The sequence below is a fragment of the Canis lupus genome, chromosome 4 (assembly GCF_003254725.2).
Source record: "Canis lupus dingo isolate Sandy chromosome 4, ASM325472v2, whole genome shotgun sequence".
Lineage (NCBI taxonomy): Eukaryota > Metazoa > Chordata > Mammalia > Carnivora > Canidae > Canis > Canis lupus.
Window position 1 is genome coordinate 8002217 of NC_064246.1, and position 22072 is coordinate 8024288.

At 35.9% G+C, this 22072-nt stretch overlaps 1 protein-coding gene across 1 annotated transcript in view; it reads right to left on the reverse strand.

The window, feature by feature from the left end:
- Positions 1 to 387: 387 nt before the first annotated feature.
- The window catches only part of TSNAX (translin associated factor X), a 30442-nt gene continuing 8757 nt past the window's right edge, over positions 388 to 22072 (reverse strand). Inside the window, exons 5-6 of the mRNA XM_025448456.3 lie at positions 6025 to 6152; positions 388 to 2238 (exon numbers count right to left, since the gene is read on the reverse strand). Coding sequence (XP_025304241.1) covers positions 1861 to 2238; positions 6025 to 6152 — 506 coding nt within the window. The 3' untranslated portion in view covers positions 388 to 1860. The remainder of the gene's footprint in view (positions 2239 to 6024; positions 6153 to 22072) is intronic.

Below are 22072 nucleotides of genomic sequence, written 5' to 3' on the forward strand. Positions count from 1 at the left end.
AAATAGCAATGGCACCAATCCACCTGTAATAAGTAACTGTTGACTGCCTACCCTTCAAAAGGCCATTTCCCTTCCTCCTATGATGACAATGCCCTAACTTGGTTTCTTGTGCTTGCACTTCACCTCTAGAAAAAAGGTACCTTGATCTATCAAGGTGATCTTCTCCTTTCCACCAACTGGTTTAGAAAGATGAGAATGATACCCAGTTTGGGTCAATGGTTGATGTGAAGAGCATCCTTTCAGAAACTCTCCCTACCTCTGGACTAATTTTACGAAAAAATAAATCTCCGCATTAAGCTAGTTTACATTAGGTTTCGTATTTAGGCCAAAAATTCTACAACCGTTTGATTAACTATTTCTCAGTATGATCAAAAAAATAAGCTTAACTTTTATCTTTCAATATTTTATTTAAAGACTTCAGTTTTAAACATCTGTAAGACATTCATCAATCCATTTATTTTACTTTTAACATTATAAATTTAACTTCAAGTGGCAAAAAAAACAAAAATATGTAATCAGACTATATTTTAGCAGTGTCTTCAAAATAGGGAAACCAAAAAAACTTACTACCACCAAAACAAACCAACCAATCTAATTTATTAGGCATGTCTATGTTTTATTTTCCTTTACAGGATAATTATTTTTTGGAAAAAATTCACTTTCAAAGAATCAGCCCTTGCAAACAGAGCAGCTAGTCTTTCCACAAATAAAACCCAGTATCTAGATTCTCAAAACTCACAATACCAAATGGAAATGTCTGGTTGTCAGCCAATAGGGTCATGCTCAAGTCCGTTTCACATCACAGGGAATAATCTATAACTAATTTCATAGGCAAATTCCAATTCTAAATATTACTAGAGACTACTATTGTTATTCCCAACTGTGGTGACAATTGTCTTATTGCTGAATTGTACATGATAAATTTTCTTTGGCAACTTTTTATGCTATCAAGTAACACAACTGGACAACTATAAAGGTTTGAATTAACTTAGTATTTCAAAATTGCAAACTTCATTGTAATTATTTAAATGTAATTTCTTATAGATGCATCTATAAGAAACATGCCTAATGTAATATAACAAGAAAAGAATTGCTAAATAATCATTACTAAAAGCTTTTCAGATATATGTACAAGTACACAGTTGAACTCAAAAACCAGTGAAAATATTATAATGTTAGCTCCAATTCACTATCAGACTTTCTGTGATAAAGAATAAAAACTAAATGTAAAAACTAAAATCTGGGTGTCCGTCAATTTTTCTGGAAGGCTCTTTCAAATGGATTCAAAATGGCCTAAAAATTGGCCAGAATACAATGTGAATTCTATTATACCTCATAAAATTAAGTATATTGATAACTTAATAATTTTTAATTCTTGTTCTATGGAATAAGCCTATAACGGAGGCTCGGCAAAATATTACCAAGAAATTTAAAAAGGAAGCTCAAGTCCAGATGTATAACTAAGAAATCTTCTCTATATATAACAAAATCACCAACTTAAATTATAAACGGCTTTCACTTAATATTATCACTCCAAACTTCACACAATGTAAATTAAAATAGGTATGGCAGAAAGTGCACTCTGAAGCATGTTCACATCACAAAGATAAACGATGAAATTTAGCCAGCAAAAATTCAAATAGGCATATATGCAAACATCTGTATGCAAACTTTCATGAGTAAGATGTAAGAAATGATTCGTCTTGATAATTTTATGTACAAATTGTTTACAATTTAAAACAAGTACAACTGAAAACGTTTCTATGTAAAAGCCACAATAAAGTCAAACGAAATACTAAATAACAAAATAACAGTCTTACGAACTGGTCTCTCAAGAGAGTAACAATGGAGTATGGTATTCTAAGAAATGCCTTCTTCTTGATCAATCATTTCTGTTTTAACTGAAAAGACATCTGCCAGCATATGTTTTGGAATTTCTGAACCTCTGACTTTCAAGGCATAACAAGCATTCTCCACTTTGGCCAGACTTTGTTTCAAGGTATACAACTTCTTAGAAACCTCATAAGGTCCAGTATTGCCAATGAATGAAAATCCATCATAAACCTGACGTAAAAACTGGCTCACTTCAAAGGGGGTGTCAATGTCCCCATTCCCCACACTGTTAATACACATCCGCATCAACTCTCCAGTTAAATCAGCCACTCCCAGGAGGTAATCAACAGGTGTGATTTTCAGTCTCCAAGTACCAAACTGCTTATCCTGTCCGTCAGAGGAGGGCTGGTAAAGAAAACACACACACACAAAGAAAATACAACGTGAAAAAGAGTGAATATGCATGTATGCCATTTATTATAAGGTACAAAATCAAAAGCAGGTCAGTCATACTAATCTCTAAATAAGAGGATCTTTTTGTTTAATGACCATTTGGGATGTTACAAGAAGAATTCATGCCCTGGGTAGAAAGCTGAAGTAAAGGACTTCAAGATAATTTTGTAATCTAATATGGTATCATTTTAAAATCAACTATTCCCAACTTCACTTGACATATAAAGTAAAATTAAAACATTCTTAATAAACCTAATGACTATTGCATGACAGTCACTTACTTACTTAAATGACAAATCATAAAGCCCTCCAGGGTTTGTGATCCACACGTTTTCCTAAGTCACTTAGTCCCTTTCTGGCCTTTTCTAGCCCCACTCAGCAACACTATCATAATTTTTCACTCTCTTGCTACATTCTCTTCAGTTCCCTTAGACTCAGACTCCTTTGTTGTTGCTTTTTCTGCACCTGGCCAACAAAGACAAAACCCTGAATCGATATTATAATCTACTCATGCTAGTGTTTTATTCAAGTAGCGGAGTACCAAGCTGAAAAAATAGTAATCACAACTATAGAGTTGGTACTGCTACAAATTACTCACCAATCCTTCTTCCTTATTCCTATAGTTCTCTTTCCTGTCTCTTCAAACACTATTGCAAACCCTTACCACTCTCCTCAGCCCCCTACTCAATCCCAAACCTCTCTACTCTCAGTAGACAATCTTGTCTACTTACAATGACCTGGCCATTTGCCAGATTAACTGGCACAAGCTCTCTCAATGACCTTATCCTACAAAATAAAACAAAACAAAAAGAACTTATTTATGTCCACATCCATCTTTACCTTCTATCCTCCAGTCTCAGATGATGGGTTGTCCCCTCCTCTTGTTTGAGGTTAACTCTTCCAAATGACCTTGACCCATCTCCTCCCACCTCTTCCAGGACCTTGCTTCATAAGGTGTATGCCCTTGGGCAAGTTATTTCATCTCTCTAAACCTCAGTTTCCTCATCTGTAAAATGGGATAACAGCACCTACCTCAGAGGTTTATTTTAAGGATGAGTTAACATTTACCAAGTTCTTGGCATAACGCCCAACACAAAGTAAATACTCAATAAATGTTAGCTGCTATCACCGTCACCCTCATGTTCATCTCCTCTCTCCACATCAACTTTTCCCTCTCTCTATTGGAGCCTGTCTGGAAGACGGACAGGCCTACACTGTTATTAAAAGTCTGTATGAGATATAACTGGCTGAGGCTATAATCATACTGGAGGACATTTTAGGCAGAACTGCAAAGGTGTGCAGGTCAAAATTATGTTGTGTATTTGAGGAACTCATGAGGTATTTCCTTGGGTAATGTTTAAAGTGAGTAGTAGTATAGGATGATTCTAGAAAGGAGGTCAGGGGTAGAATGTCACATTAAGGAATGTGAACTTTACCTATGGGTAATCAATAGTCACTGAGAATTAAAGAAATGAAAAAGTCAAATTTAAGTTTTATTAATACTACTCAATATCGTTGGACTGTTCAGAGATTGTCCAATCCTTTCAAAATAGATATAAAAAAGTGAGGTCCAAGAAATGTGGTAGGTAATAGAGCTAGTTAATGACAGAACTAGGTAAGTACCCAAAGTCAACTTCCCAATTTTTCTGATACCTGATTATCATGACATAAAACTACCTGTTATGTTTGGTTTCTATTCACTGTTAGTAGAATTGGCATCTTTTTAGAAAGGGTAGCTTGTGGGGGAAATGGAGGGGGACTGCATTTTATAGGTGGTTTATAAAAATAACTTTGGCTTAAGAAAACATTAATGTTCTTTGTTTCTATCATTAGAGAGAAAGAGCTCCCTGATTATGACTAAGAAGTTGATTTTAGAGAATAACGCATGTTAAAAATTTAACATATTTCAACTAATAAATTGTCAAGAAAATAAATCCTGCTTCACTGGTAATGTGTATTAGAAACTAGAGAAAAGCAAATTACTTGAAATGCAATTTTTCAAGATGCGTCTGAAGTATTTAGGGGTGAAATATCAAGGCATCTGTAATTGACTTTAAAGTGGTTTAGCAAAAAGTATTTCGATAAAGCAAATATGGCAAAATATTAACAATTATCCAGGTAATGAGTACATGGATGTCCATATGTTAGTATTCTCTCTACTTTCTTGCATGTTTGTACTTTAAAACATTTTTAAAAATTTAAGTGGTTTTGACAATATTCTCAGTAAGCAAGTCAGAACAAAATATCTTTCTTCCCTATCAAATTCCCAGAATTTTCCACACCAAGAATCTTCAGCACTAGAAGGAAAAATTATTTCTGAATGTGGTCTTAATTTGAAAAGTATATGAATTATTTTAATATTATAATCTCTGAATAATTTACTACCTAAATCCAGTGCATTTACTCTCAGTTTTTCTTTATATTTATGTCCTGATATTTCCAATTTTGAATCAGAAAGAACTTGAAAGGGAGTATAGCAACTTCTCTAATATATATATCAAAGAGGCTTCCTTTCTTTCCATAATTCAATCTTCACTAAATAAATAAAATATAAAGGAATTTTACTTCTCAAAAATGGAATGCCCTCCTTAATGAACTTCCTACAGTTTTAAAAACTGAGAAAATATATACATGGCTTCCTTAAAGTTGTATTTGTCATGCCAAATTCAGTCTGACCTTTCAGTGTTAACATTTTACTTCCTATTCAAGAAAACATTATTTCTACATCTTCCTCCATCCTCTGCCTGACCATCCAGTAATCTCAGTACTAATCATCAGTAATCATCATCATCAGTAATCTCATCCTGATCATCTCAGTAATGCTTTAAAAAATAATTAAAAAATTACCAAACTAAAGACAGGAAAAACTGTCCAATTTTATCCTTAGGTGTACTTGTATCTCAGGAAGTATCAAATATTGAAAATCTCACCTTTCGTTGCCTGTATATACTGAAACCCAGGGAAAAAACAATATTTATTTATAAGTCAGACTGCAAAAGTTTCTTTTTTCTTAATCTGAAATAGCGGCATAATTTTCAGATACAAGCTTTATGAACTGAGTAAGTGATTAACAGCTCTCCCTGTATAGGAACAATTTTACATTAACTTTTCTAATGACAACTAGGGACCACTTCCGTGTCATATACTACACACTGCTAATTTAAAACCTTTAAATCAAATCCTGTAAAACACTCCTTTGAGGTAGATACTTGGTGCAGGGGTTTCTGTGCATACTCTGAGAAATTCTGGCAGAGTGCAGAGGGGCACTGGCTTAGATTTCAAAACACCTGGTTTCAAAATTTAGCTCTGTCGCACTTAATTTGTTGTGCAGTTTCTGGTAAGTTATTTAAACTCTCTAAAGCCTGTTTCCTACTTTGTAAAATGAGGGTGAGAATTCTTACCTCATACAGTTAATAAAAAATTTAAATGAGATAGTGCTTACAAAAGGCACATGGTAAATACAGAGTAAAACCAAAAGTGGACTTAACAGTAATCACTTAGCAGTGCTTTAGATAAATAGTATTACTATCCCCCCAACATAACCAGCTGTTCTTGTTCCACCCACTAACAAAAATATTTTAAAAAGACCATTTCCTTCGTTGAGAATCTATGAAATCACACTTTAGAAAGAATACTGCCACCTCGATATTCTTAACATTGTAAGCCAAGAAATCTCCTATCTTCACTATACTGTTATATGAATTATGTAATAAATGTGAAATGATTTCAAATTCTTACGGTCTTATTTTCTTTTCCACATTCTTCTGTTGTAAATATCAATTGTTTATTAATTTCATCCATACTGATAAGTGATCGTGTTTTGATGAAGTGTTGAAAAGAGACAGCCTCCACATATTCCTGTAGTCCTGCAACACCAACCAAGAAAATTACTAAGGAACAACTACTGAATTAGACTGTCATTAATATAGAACTTCAAACTGCTCATCACCTAGCTCAACAAAAGTTTAATGGAGGGGCACCTGGGTGGCTCAGTTACCTGTCCACCTCTTGGTTTCAGCTAAGGTCATGATCTCAGGGTTGTGAGATCGAGCCCCGTGTCAGGCTCTGCACTCAGTGTAGAGTCTGCTTTAGATTCTCTCTTCCTCTCCCTCCCACTTGCACTCTCTCTCAAATAAATAAATAAAATCTTTAAAAAAAAGTTTAATGGATGCTGACTATAATGGTAGCACTGGATTCAATACTTAGACTACAAAGAATTACTTGGGGATAGATGGTGGGGATTAGTACTGAACACAGCAAACATCTCTGCAACTCAACTTTATAGACAACTCAAATATAAATGTATTCAAGCTTTCTACTTCATGAGTCATTGGTCTTAAAAAATCTACTTTCTTTTCTACAGAGAAACATCAAAGACATATAGAAAAAAAGGTTTAAAGAATTTAAGAAAATTCTATTATGAAAATTCTTTAGGCTTTAACAGAAACTACACAGTGGATTATTTTTTGCTCCCTGAAGCAGCAAATAGGTAATAATTTAATCAAATGAGACATAAAATTAAATGACATTTGGATCTTTCCTGAAATTTTAATAGGTAGAAAACACTAAATAATACAGTATTAAGTGTCAATATGGTCTTTCTGCTCCTACTCCAAAATGGATCTAAGAATTGATAACTCCTTTCTGCGTTAGTAATTTAAGTTTAAAAAAAGAAACAAAAAACCTAATGAGCAATACATTTTTATACCAGATCTAAGTTCCACAAAATTAGCACTGAAATAAAAACAAATTTTGGTAAAGATCAAAAGCAGTACTATATATACTTTTTCAAGTGTTTTAAAACAACTAAATTCTCTAGCCACAATTTTCAATGTTATTAATGGTATAATCTATAAGATGATATTTACAGAGAAAAAGTATTTCTTAAAATGAATGTCATTAACTGTTAAGAAACTATTTTAGTATTCTTTGTAAAGGCTTTGTTATAAACACAAGAGAAGAATGAATTCTGACTAAAGAAAACTCAGAACTGAATAGAATCATCATATTCAAGCTAACGCATCTTGCGAAGAGTCCTCCCAGTGCTGACACTAAAAATCAGGTTTGGCATCAACAGTGTTGAGACTCACCCCACTGTGGGATCATCACATCAAATGCCACGTAAGGGTCAAAGAAACAAAGGGAAGTGGATGACCTGGTTTTGATAGCAGTAAGAGGAAGCTACTAAATGAAAATATCCTGACTCATTTTAAGCCACAAGTGATGTTAAAGCAAAGTCAGAAACTGGTGCCTTCAGTTGACAGAACAGGACATGATAGAATAGGACATTGTTTCATAAATTATAACATGCTGAGAAATGAAACAAAGTTTAACAGAACAGATAACATCTTTTACATTTACTATAAAAAAAACATTTGTGTAAAATTTTAGTTTTATGAATAGGTGACCACCAAGTTCTCTTTCCCAAAGACAATCTGTACGTCTCAATCCCTTCCAGAAATAACTTCATGCACGCAAAAGGAAAGAACAAAACCTAAAGACCACTCATTACATCTCTCAATATGTTCTACCGCGGTCAACTCTTATGAATGGGCTAAACAGACAGAAGATAATTGCACAAAGATTTACATGCAAGGGTATTCGTCATTATAATCATTACAGCAAGGAAGTAGAAAAAGTTTAAAAGATCAATTTAGCTCCACTACTTCAGATAACGGAGGTGGACTCTAAAACATTTCTCCTTTGCCAGCTAGTACAGTATTAAACTTTGTTGGTAGAAAGCGCTGTAAGGGAAAGCAAGGAGGAAAAAGCTCTCTTCCTTGTTGTAGTGTGTCTCTTCCAGCAGCCTTCTCCATGTGAGGAAACCAGCTGCTCGAGGTAGCCAGTAGCACACAGCATTTCCTTGGGAATAACTTCCCAGTGAGCTACCACCTCGGGCAAGGAGTTTGATGGTATGGCACCTCTCCAAGGACAGCTTCCCATAGAATTCTATTAGCTCAGCACCTCAGCAAACTTCTCTGCCATCCAATGGGCCATGCCTTCAAGGAGGTGAGGGAGGGTGGGAATGAGGGATGTACTCTTCCGGATTTGCTTCTTTTTAGCCCTGGGGTAGTGGCTGCCCTCTCTGAGATTCCTATACTTTTTAGAATATACTTTTCCTCTTATCAGGTAATCACCTACACAGCTAATTCTTTATATTAAACTTACCCTGTTCAAATTACCATGCAGCTTTTTTTCCTATTTGGACCCTGATGAATACAACAGGGAATTATGAAAATGAATAATGGTATTATTTTTCCTTTACCCCTATTACCATAGAGGAGGTATTCTATCTTCTGAGGCCAGACACTGTACCTAGGATCAGGATAAAGATGCAATCCGAGCAGGAAGCTTAACACAGATTTTCCCTTCAATGTTCCACCTTATTTATGTTCTCTATTGGATTCTTTTTTTTTTTTTAATTTTATTTTATTTATTTATGATAGGCACACAGTGAGAGAGAGAGAGAGAGAGAGAGAGAGGCAGAGACATAGGCAGAGGGAGAAGCAGGCTCCATGCACCGGGAGCCCGACGTGGGATTCGATCCCGGGTCTCCAGGATCGCGCCCTGGGCCAAAGGCAGGTGCTAAACCGCTGCGCCACCCAGGGATCCCCTCTCTATTGGATTCTAATGGTCAATATTCAAACATGCTCAGATCTCTCCCATCTATTGGTCCTCTTTCTTCCCAACTATTGCCCCATCTCTCTTCTCCCCTTCAGAACTAAATTTATTGAAGTAGCTGGCTACAACATTCCTTAATAACCTCACCGCATACTTCTCAACCTACTTCATTCTACCTTGAGCCCCTCTCTACACCAAAACAGCTCTCACGAAGATTATAATATAATATGACCTTTAACAAGGTTAAGGGACATTTTTTCATTTTCCATCTTGGCAGTAGTCAGAATTTTGACCACTTTAAAGGAGGAATTCTTTGGGGTTTTTAAGATTTTATTTGTTTCAGAGACAGAACACATGTTATGAGCAGGGGGGAGAGGCAGAGAAAGAGGGTGAAGCAGACTCCCCACTGAGTAGGGAGTCTCACATGGGGGGCCCTGATCCCAGGAACCCAGGATTATGACCTGAGCTGAAGGCAGATGTTTAACCAACTGAGCCATCCAAACGACTCAGGAGAAATTCTTTAAGCAAGTTTCCAGGGCACCTGGGTGGCTCAAAGGTTGAGCACCTATCTGCCTTTGGCTCAGGTCGTGATGTGGGGGCTCTGGGATGGAGTCCCGCAGCAGGTTCCCCATAGGGAGCCTGCTTCTCCCTCCACCTACATCTCTGCCTCTGTGTCTTAACCAAGATGTTATCTACAGGAGAACATATGGTAAAACAACATTCTTTGAGTGGAAAAAAATATTTGGCTGAATTCATGAGTTAGCCAGTTGTTTTATCCACATGAGCCAATCCAAAACATGGAAAACAGTTCCAATGAATACATTCTTAAAATTATTTGTAGTTAATAAAATTAACTAAGTACAACCAACTTTCACGCCTGCCCCTCAGCTGAAGAAGTGCTAAACACAATGATCTGTATGGTAATTTTCAAATTCAGAATGGTAGGAACTATTCTCTTCCTATTGAAATGTCAAAAAAAATCCGCTTGATGAAACTAAACGGTATGACAACTAAAGAGGACATCTCTCACTTTGAACAAAGCACTCCTAAATGACACAAAAATTAATAGTATGCTGTTGCTAAAATGTTTGCAGTCTTACAAATAAATGCATTTGAAATAGTACTAAACTCACCAAACAAGGTTTAAACTTAACATTTTAAATTGATTTTTTTAAGCTGATATTTTAAGTGTATAGTTCTGTGGCACTCATTCACACCTGTGGTACAACCATCACCACCAACTATTTCCAGAACTGTTATCTTACAAAACTGAAACTCTACTAAATACACACTCATTCCTCTTTCCCTCATGCCCCTAACAACCAGCATTCTATTTTCAGTCTCTGGATTTGACTATTCTACATACCTCACAGAATAGAATTTGTACAGAATTTATCCTTTTGTGACCGGCTTACTTTAGCACAATGCCTTCAGGGTTCATCCATGCTGTAGCATGTGGCAGAATTTCCCTCCTTCTTAGGGCTGGTATTCCACTGTATAGACATATGACATTTTGCTTATCCATTCATCCATCAACGGACATTTAGGTTGCTTCCACCTTTTGGGTATTGCGAATAATGCTGCCGTGAACATGTGTATACAAATATCTGCGCGTCTCTGCTTTTTTTTTTTTTTTTTTTTTTTAATTTATTTATTTACGATAGTCACACACACAGAGAGAGAGAGAGAGAGAGAGAGAGAGAGGCAGAGACACAGGCAGAGAGAGAAGCAGGCTCCATGCACCGGGAGCCCGACGTGGGATTCGATCCCGGGTCTCCAGGATCCCGCCCTGAGCCAAAGGCAGGCGCCAAACCGCTGCGCCACCCAGGGATCCCAGCGTCTCTGCTTTTAATTGTTTTTGTGTATGCACCAGAAGCCTCCAACAAGACATTTTAAAAATATAAAGTATGAGTAGTAGCTTACTAAGTTCTGAGTGTCAGTTAGATGTTAAGATAATGTATCTGGTACTTTACATCCATCTTTTTCATATTCATTATAAGCTTACATGGACTGTATTACTGACCTTCTTTTATAGATGAACTGAGGCTCATAGAAGTTAAAGAATTCACCCATATCAAACTAAAAAAAATTTTTTTTAAGATTTTCATTTATTCATAAGAGACACAGAGAGAGAGGCAGAGACACAGGCAGAGGGAGAAGCAGGCCCCTCACAGGGAGCCCGATGCAGGACTTAATCTTTGGACTGGGATTACGCCCTGAGCTAAAGGCAGATGCTCAACTGCTGAGTCACCCAGGGGTCCCATAAAAAAATATTTCTAATTCAAAAGTTCATGTCCTTCCCCTTACCTGCTTCTTTACATTCAATTCCATATAAAGCATAATCACTTTTTCTCCTACTAAATCCAGTTCAGCTATTCTCTATGCTTTGTGCTTTTGTTTAACTTTATTCTCTAGTCTCTCCTACCATAAACTTTCATGATTCCATGCTATTCTGTGCCTAAGCTGACTTCTCTAAATCCTTTTCTACCTGTAGGAGAAGTTTAAATGTTCTGATACGCCCAGTCAAGGCAGCACTCATTTCTCCATACCCATTACATAAAACTTATACTTCGGCTAAATGTTTCAGCCAGCTCTGATTTATGAATACCTATTTTTTTCACTACAGAGTTTTGAGGGAAAGAACAATGCCTTTACAACTTTCTCTTTTCCCCACTCCCAAAGGGACCTTGAGAAGAGACTCAAATGTTTAGTAAATTCTTTTTTTTTTTTTTGTTTTTTTTTTTTTTTTTTTTTTTTTTAAATTTTATTTATTTATGATAGTCACATAGAGAGAGAGAGAGGCAGAGACATAGGCAGAGGGAGAAGCAGGCTCCATGCACCGGGAGCCTGACGTGGGATTCGATCCCAGGTCTCCAGGATCGCGCCCTGGGCCAAAGGCAGGCGCCAAACCGCTGCGCCACCCAGGGATCCCTAGTAAATTCTTTAAAATAATCTCTCCCTGTTCTTCCTCACTAGTTTTATGAGATGATACGTGCTTTGACAAAAATATTTTAAAATCTAGTATTCAAACGTTCAAAAATAACCTAATTATACTTAATTTATAGTACTTTGGATTTAAGTCCATTAAGAAAGAAATATTCCTACAAGATTAAAAGTTCAAACTGATGGAAGTTCAGAATTAGAGGTCTTAAAGTTACCTGATTTATTTTTTATAGGAAAAAAAAAAAGATACAGAACAACAGCCTTCAAAATTTATCTGTGGTGTCAATCTATGTTAACATGGATGGCCATCAAACACTGCATTTTCAAATATATCTAAAGTCATTACTTAAGTTGTCCTTGGAATGTGTTTGATTAAAGTTAATCCTGAGATGAGGTGTCCATTTCTGCTCCATGGTAGTTAGGTTTCATGATATACCACAAAGAAAGTTCAAGGACATCTGGCCCAAAACACTGAAAAGCAGTTCTGGTCACATCTAGGTAAAAGGATGTTTAAACAAGTTATGTTTCAACTTGATGAAAAGGACATCCGTTATTTTCAGTGAATAATCCCCAAGGTGAAAAATTTCAACCTACTGCCATATTCCATCAAACAATGCCTTCCCCTTCTGCTTTTACCTTGGATGAAATCCAATTAGAATTATTTACAGAATCAGCTGCCAGTAAGAGAGAAGTCTGTAGGTTGCTTTTATGTAATTTGTTATTTTTCTCCTTGTTCCTCTTTTAGAACATATAGAAGGAAACCCAATTAAAGACTCCTGATTTTTACTTATTCTTATAATACTTAAGCAATATACATCCAATCCAAATCTCCATCAAAAACCATATATAAAGGTAAACAAACAAGACAGAGGTCTCACTCTAAATTCAAATTTTGCATCTCTCAACTCTCTCTCCAGGCTTTTAGTGTTTTTAAAAAATTGCTTGCCTTATGACCCAGCAATTCCACCCCTAGGTATATACACAAGAAACTAAAAGCAGAGGTTCACACAAACTTACAAATGTTCATAGCAGTACTGTTCACAATAACCAAAGAGTAGAAACAACCCAAATGTCCATCATTGATGAATGGATAAACAAAATGTGGTATATACATACACATAGTGTGGAATATTACTCAGCCCTAAAAAAAGGATAGAATTCTGATACATGCTATGACACATACAAGAGCCTTGAAAACATTATGCTAAGTGACAAAAGCCAGACACAAAAGGCCACAAATCATATGATTCTATCTACATGAAATATCCAAAAGAGGCAAATCCAATGGAGACAAAGTAAATTAGTGGTTGCCTAGCTATGGGTATATTGGCGTGGGGGAAGGAAGATGAGGAATGACTGCGAATGTGTAAGGGGTGTCCTTCTGGGATGATGAAAACATTCTGGAATTAGTGGTGACAGCTATACGACTTGTTACAGTAAAAACCACTGAATTAGACAATTTAAAAGGGTTAATTTTATGGTGTATAAATTGTAACTAAATTTTTAAAACTGCATTTTTAGCTATTTTTAAGAATACTATCTGAATTTTTTCAAGTTAGCTTTATTAGATCACTAAAATATTAGAGTAAAATCAGATCCAGGTCTGATTCACATGCCATTCTGCTAAAAAGTCTTATACGCAAACACATAAATTATACATTGAAAATATATCCATGAGCCTTAGCTTTGAAAGGATATGCAATTATACTACCAATAGTAAAACTTAAACACAATTTCACTAATTCGGATTTTGTTTAATTTGAATTGTCCACTGAGCAGGGCTTTTACTTTAGCACTGAAGAGTGTATGCTGAGAAAATAAGTATTACTGATTTTTTAACCCAAAATAAAAATAAATTTTAAAATTTAGCACATTACTACAGATTAATTCTGCTAAATTCCAGAAGGGAAGAGGACAAACATTTGTTAACAGTTATGTGCCAAAGTAAGAAATGCCTTTCATAAACATACTTCATCTAGTTTTCAAAGCAACCCATGAGGCAGTTATTCCCAATCCCACATAACAGGTGAGAAAGCTAAAATTCAAACAGGTTGTATATTATGTTCCAAGGTTACAGATCTAAGGACTATCAGAGCAAACAAACCCAGGTCTGTCTGACAGAAAAGGCTCTCTTTCTACTTCACCTCAGTGAGTAAATTTTATGTTTAAAAAGCAAACGTGAATGAGTAGAAAAGTTAATAGTAATCTGGGGATCTTCTAAATCCCTCCAACATGACTGCTAAATACCAAAGGATCACACTCTCTTCCTATCTCATTTAGTCACTATACTAATCCCTTAAACATCTCCTGTCAGCCTTTCCAACTCCCTTTTCCCTTTCAATGAAATTCAAAATATTTTAACAGGAACATAAATTATTATATAAATCAATATAAACTTCAAACTCTAAATATATTCTTTCATTGTCTTACTATGTTAAACTATATTTACTAAAAAATTGCTTATCAAGTGCTGTAAAATATAAGCATAAGCTATTTATCAAATCATTTCTTGATTTTTAGATGCTGGTAGAAAGATCTTTTGTTTAATTTGTCTGTCTTTCCCTAGCTAAATGAAGCCACTGAGACATGATTTGATATTCGGAACATCACTGAACTCATGACTTCCTCCATTAGAATGACAGTCATTCAGTGACTAGGGATCCTACCTATGTGGAGATTCACAGGCCTGCCTCTACCTCTACTCTCTCCACTACTCATCAAATCTCTATTCCTTTCTCATCATCCTCGCTCTAACCATTGAGATATAAATAAAGGGAGTAGAAGAAAAAAAAAAAGCAAGGTTTGGCTGGCACTTACTGGGTAGGAGAGGTGAGCATCCTTTGATCATTTGATAAGATGCAGGACAGATCCCTTCCCCTAAGACGTCTCCCCTATGTGCAGAGGCGCTCCGCTCCCCTCACCATCAGGGAGTATGTCTCAAATAAAGCAAAGCTCCCCTGAACCTACCTCAAAGACTACTACTGCAACCTGAGGAAATATGCTGTGCATGAAACACCTGTTAATATCCCTGGTTCCTGGTAGACTTCCCAAATGCTATCTGCTTGTCTCCTTAGAGCATTTCTTTGAAGGTTTACAGAAGGGAGCCACAACTCAGCCGCACAACACAAGTCCCCCCAACCATACCTCTAGACTTAAAGCAACTCCCTGGTCTCCCAAACCCAAAGTAACATTAATTTTGCAGCTTATCCCCTAGCTGCACTGCATAAAACCATAAAGTAGGTTATGGGCTAAACTATGCACCTCCCCCAAATTTATATGTGGAAGCTCTAACCCAAGTAACTCAGACGATTAATTCAACGTGACTGGTGTTCTTGTAAGAAGAGGAGATCGGCACACAGAACAAACACTAGGGATGCCTGTGCAAAGAGGAAAGACCATGTGATGTCACAGAAAGAAAGGGGCCACCTTTAATCCAGAGAGAGGCCTCAGAAAAAAAACCAAACTTGCCAACACCTTGATATTGGACTTTAAGGCTCGAGAACTGTGGAAAAATAAATTCCTGTTGTTTAAGCCACCCAGTCTGTGGTATTTTACTATGGCAGCCCCAACAAACTAATACAGTATCTTGGAATCATAGAGCCTGTTTGGCTTATGAGATAAACTAGACATGCCGAAATTCGTATTATTTACTAATTTTGCTACTCATCAGTTAATACACTACTTACCGAAAGATACAGAAGTATTCTTTTAACCAAAATGACCACAGTAGTTTATTAAGCTGAGCATCTTGTACTACTTCTCCCACTGCCATCCTGCTGCAACTAATCCTAACCACATGGGATGCCTCAGAGGCTCAGCAGTTGAGCGCCTACCTTTGGCTCAGGATGTGATCCTGGAATCCCGGGATCGGGTCCCACATTGGGCTCCCTGCATGGAGCCTGCTTCTTCTCCCTCTGCCTATGTCTCTGTGTCTCTCATGAATAAATAAATAAAATCTTTAAAAAAAAAATTCCTAACCACAAATTATTCTAACTTTCTACCTCCTTCACTCCTATTCCTATGTAGAAAAAAACAAATTTATTGATCAGGTAACTTTTAAAAATAGTAAACCATAACTATTAAATGTCCCTGGTTAAGTTCTCACCCCCATTCCCTTCACAGCCATCCTTGTATCTCCAGTCTCCCATCAATTCCAAGCCACTGCCCACCTCCCATCCTCTCTTATTAGCACACAACAGAAAAAGAGGTATTGAGTACAAACTTCCTCCACTACCTCCATACCAATTCTTAACTGCCCATCTCCTCTCCTATAAGGCTTGTCCAAACCATCTAATAAGCTCTGGGTTCCACTCTCTCCTGGTTCTTCTGGGAGTCTATTCCATCAAATACTCTATTCCCTTTAGTTCCACAGGACTCAGTCTTTGACTTTCTTCTCACCCTATACTCTCCCTGAACAATTTTATTCATGTCTATGAACCCAACAACAACTTATAAGCTGATAATTCTAAGCCTGTAACTGAAAATCAGTCCTATATTGTATTATCAGTTCTCTAGACCCATATATCCAACTGCTTATTAGGCAGTTACTTGGATGCCCCACAATTTCCAATTAATCATCTAAAACCCCTTCCATCTTCTGGTTTTCTTCTCTTAAATAATATCCCCATTCAACCAGCTGGCCAAACCAGAAACCTAAAGGTTGTCCTGAGACTATTTCCTTTCTCTTGCACATTTTAAAAAAACATACCCTAAAAGTATGCTCTTTGCCTTCCATCCCCACTGCTAACACCAACCTGGAGGCCCTATTCACTTCACACCTATAATGACAACCATGGCCTCCTCACCTCCCTGCCTCTAGCCTTCCTCCAAATAGGAGAATGGGCACAGACCTGAAATGAGGTTCAAAAGCTAACTCAGTCTCATTAGCTGTGTGAACTAAGGTCATTTTCTAACTTTATGGCACTTCAATTTCCTCATTTGTGAAAAGCAGACCTCTACCTACACTGCAGGATTTATATGGAATAATTTATCAGTGTCTGGACAGGGAGCCTCTATAACTGCTGAATTAAACTGAAGTGAGAATAATTAAAATAAGAATGAAGGGTACTATCTTTGGAAAAATGAAGCTCACAATGCATTTTCCATCATTTGTCTTTAAAGAAAAGGAATGAAGGTGATTAATTTTTGTCAGACAACATTTTCTAACTTCTTCAAAGAAATCAGTGGTTTTTCTCTTACTTTTTATTGTCTTTGCAATATACTAACTCACTTTAAAAGAGGCCGTTCTTTTAAAATGTTACCCTAGCCCAACATGCACTGTAATTCTAAGTAATGGCAAATGATGTTAACGAACACTGATGTTTATTCCTACAAAGGTGTATTCAGTTTGAAGTAGTTTGTCACGTACAAAACTAAATAAGAAGCCGTCTCTTCCACGTTCCCCACTTAGCTCCATTCTTACCAACCAACAGACCTCAGCTCAAAAAAGTAGTTTTCTGAAATAGGATTTCAGAAAAGCAATAGGAGTATTTAAAGGTGAAAAGAGAAACTGGGCTAAAAGATCTCATACATGGACAGTCTAAGTTATGTGAACCAGACATTTATCTAAAAGATTGTTTATAAACTGAGTTCTTGTAACCCAGAAAACTCATGGTCCTACTACTCACCACAGGGTTTTTGCACTATGATACATACACATATTAAATTGTGATTAAAATAGGAAAAATGGTTATCGAACCATCTCACATTTAAATGGAAATTTAAACTATACCTATTTTACTTGCATGTATAAGTAAAATTAAAGGAAGGACGAGTGTCTTTAACAAGATACATGATCTGAGGATCTGATACTGTCAAGTAAAAAGCTTTTGGCTTTGGAAAAAACACTTAAAGGAGGATAAAGCACTAAATACTAGCTATCAGAGAGAAGGTAGTCTACTAGAAGATCTATCAGAACAGATAAAACAGATTTCAATTCCACTACCATCACTAAGCTCATTTAGAAAATGGGGTAGCAGAACTAGTTATCCTCTAATCATTCTTTCAGTTATAAAATTATTCTCAAATTAGGTAAATGAATGATTTCAAACAAAATTAAAATATATTCATGAAAAAATTTAAAATCATCATGTATATATCTGGATTTTCCACTAAATCAAATGGACATCAAATTATCATATTGGGCAGAGAAAAACTGACTATTTACCAAATATATTTCATTATCCTTGGCACAGGAAGAGACTGCATTTCTCATTCTCCCTTGCTGTTAGATGTGGCCGTGTGACTGGCCAATAAAATCTGGGCAGACATGATCTATCTTTTGCAGGGCTGGACCATTAAAACCTCGGGTATCACTGCATACTATTCTTTCCCAAAATCCACTGGTTTTATTTTGATGCCCTAGCTCATCTTGGAAACCATGTATTGATTATACCAGAACCCCAAGATCCTGGGTCCCTGAATGACTAAGCTGGTAAAGCACATGCAAACTACCATTAGAAAGCCTGGACTTTAAAGTGAGAAAGAAACAATTCCTGTTTTGTTAAGCCACCAAAATGTCATGGTTTTTTCATCTGTTTTAGTCCTTAGCTTTAGCTTAACTAACATCTCTGATATACTGAATCTCATGCATAAACAGATAACTTCAATTTTCAGCTGTATCTTTCCCTTCACTAAATTTTTCTATTATTCCAAACTCTTTCTATCTTAGTTCACTTTTTTCAGTGAGCCTTTGGAATTTTGCTAATATACTGAAACTGTATCAAATTTCTCTGTACTGATAAAATGACACTTAAAAATTCTTAAATATTAATACTGATCCTATTTCTACTATCACATTGAAGTAACAGCTTCTGGAAACACATTCCTTTTTTGGAAGGAAAAAAAAAAGTCAAAAAAATTTGCAAAGCAAACTATCAGATAAAGGATTTGGTTGAACAAAAAGAGAATAACCCTTTTAAAATAGTTTGTTCTTCATTCTGTCAACACTTATCAAACACCTGTTAAGTGTCTGGGATATATGAGGAAACAACAACAAAATCTGCAGAGACTTGTGGAATCTACATTCTAATACAGGAAAAAGAGACAATAGAAAGAAACTACATGGTACATAAATGTGAAGGTTTTAAGTGCTATGAACAAAAGAGCAACATAAAAGCTATAACATGTGCTGGGTTAAGGAAAACCCTAATATTTGAGGGAAGGGGACTTAAAGCAAGATTAAGCCTTTACTAGGTAGGAGTCAGGTTCTTAAGTCAAAAGATAAATTAAATCCATATGGTAAGAAACCAATGATACCATTTACTAACTTATATTGGGCAAGTTGCTTAACTTCTGTATAACTCAATTTTCCCACTTACTTAGCAGTAAGGATAACATCTATAACTTAGGGATATTGCAAAGGTCATAGAGAACAACAGCTTAAAAAACAATCTCTAACTGGCCTAAAACACCCACTTAACTCATCATTAACATTCCTGAATAAGAGAATTAAAATATTAGTTGTGGTCTAAACTTAGTTACGTGCACCAAAATGTCTTAAAATTAAATGACAATCTTTATCATTATCAGAGTGATAGAAGCTAAAAAAAAAATTTTTTTTGAGATGGAGAACATTTTCCCCCAACTGTTAATTTTTCAACAAAAGAAAAACACAAAATAAAAACATAATAGAGCCCAACATTTTTTTATGTGACTTATTTCAAGCAACTAAGTATTCGTTCATTTGTTTAACCATCCCTTGGGACAATCTGTAATCTACTCTGATAAGAAATGTGTAGAAAACAGACCTAACTTTTTGTTGTTGTTCAATTATTAGGAGGATACTCAATGTTTGAGCTCACACAAGTATCCCTTAGGGAAATGCTCTGCGTGCCATTAGCACTATTCTTAATGAGGAAAAGCACAGAACTCCTTTAGTTCAATGCCAGAATTGTTTTATCTTCAAGTCAAAAGAACAACTATTTGGAGTAACACCAAAACAAGCATTTAACAATTACAAGCAGCAAGCTATTCATAAGCATCATATTGTTAATGCTACTCTAATTATAAATAACCTTATTTTATCAAATAAAGTATCTGTCAGCAAAATTTTAAGTCCCAGATAGCTCTTTATTTAACTGCTTTATTCCTTAACTTTAAGAAAAAAACTTTATTGCTTTGACTTAAAAGAATCTCATTTTATTTTAAGGACTTAGCTACAGAAAAGTGAGATATAGGGAAACCTTACATTTTTAAACCAAGAGTAGGTAGTCTACAAAAAAATTTACAAAGAAAAGATAAAGGCCTAAAATGGACTTGGTGCTTCAAATAATCCTCAATGATACACTGAAGGGAGAAAACCTGAAGATTGCTTCCATTTTATTAATGCCCTAACTCTTTTCAAGAATGCAGTGCTTCCTTCCTGACTTAAGAAACATTCTACTGACTCCATGAAATGTCCATTTTGTCTTTTCTTCTCCATTTATCTATTTCGTTCTAAAAGCCAAATTAGGTTTCTTTTCATGTCACTATCCATATGATCCTCACTTTTATTTAAAGTCTTTCCTTACACTTTATTCACTGACAATTAAAGAATATACAAAAATAGATTACTGGGACAAATAAAACAAATCTACGATGTCCTAAGATTAGTAGGCTTAACCTTGAACTAATACAGAATTGAGAAGTTTAACCTAACACATCATTATATGATGAAGAATCAACATTGTGAGGAAAATATACCAGTTTTTGCAGAAGTATTAAAGTTCTAAGCATGGACTGAATTCAAAAGTGAAGACTACTGCAGCCAGCTTTTATTATATGCATTATATTGCCACGAATTTTTATATAAGATAAACTTACTGCATGAAGTGACAGAAAAATGATTGCACTTATGGAAGTTATTCAAACTCTTGCCTTTAGTTATCCAAGCTAACAGGATACTTAGAAGCTGTAGAATGTGATTTGTTCACTTTGCTACAGTAAGACATTTAGACTGTAACTGCTTCTTCAGATCAAGGACTTTCTGGAAACTGAGATAAAAATTTCAGGAGATCAAATAGAACAAGGCAAACATTGCCACAAACATCATCTGCCCTGCCTAACAACTAGAAATGTCAGGGTACACGAGAAAAACCTCACCAAAGGGATTTTGATGAAGAATATCATCAATATGAATCGCATAGCTGTTTTTACTAAACTTTGGCACATATTTTCACCAAAGACTGCCATGAAGACATTTTTGTTTTTAAATTTAAGTCATCTCTACACCCAACCTGGGGCTCAAACTCATGACCCCAAGATCAAGAGTCACACACTTGGGACGCCTGGGAGGCTCAGCAGTTTAGCGCTCCTTTCGGCCCAGGGCCTGATTCTGGACGACCAGTGATCAAGTCCCACGATCAAGTCCCACATCAGGCTCCCTGCATGGAGCCTGCTTCTCCCTCTCCCTGTGTCTCTGCCTCTCTGTGTCTCTCATGATAAATAAAATCTTAAAAAAAAAGAGTCACACTCTCTTCTAAGCCAGACAGGCACCCCTCCACCACAAAGAGATTATTGATATGATCTCCTGATACAAAGAACTGCTCTGGAAAAAGGAACTAAAAATTTGTCAATAGTGACATTGAAAAAAAAAAAAAGACTTATAATTTATATTGTGTACAACTCAATTTTTAATTTGTGCACACTATGTACCTACCACCACCCAGCTATAAATACAAAACATTTCTATCACTCCAGAGGGTTCCCTCATGCCTCTAGTCAGTAATCTCTGCCCCTAACCTTTACCAAGTAACCACTATCCTGCCTTTTAACTCCCTAGATTAATTTTGCCTCTTTTTGAACTTCACTTAAATGGAACTACACAACAGTATTGCTTTGAGTCTGCTTATTTTGCCCAATAGATTGTGAGATTCATATTCACTAGTATGCATGTTTATCATTTTTGCTATGTATTTGTTATGCTGTACAACTACACCGTAATTCATTTATCCATCCTCCTGCTAATGAACATCTTGGGTCATTTTTCAGTTTTAGGATATTATCACTACAGCTGTTATGAGCTTTCTTGCATATGTCTTTTGGTGACAAGAGCCTTACTTTTATTGGGTACATATCCAAAAGGGATCATACAGTAGGCACATATTTTTAGCCAAAGTTTCTTAAAGTGTATTGTCAGTCTTTATAATTTAATCATGCAGGTAAGTAAACAGTACCATTTGGCTTTAGTTTGCATGACTCTAGTGAATAATGTTCAGCACCTTTTCATATGCTTATTAGCCAT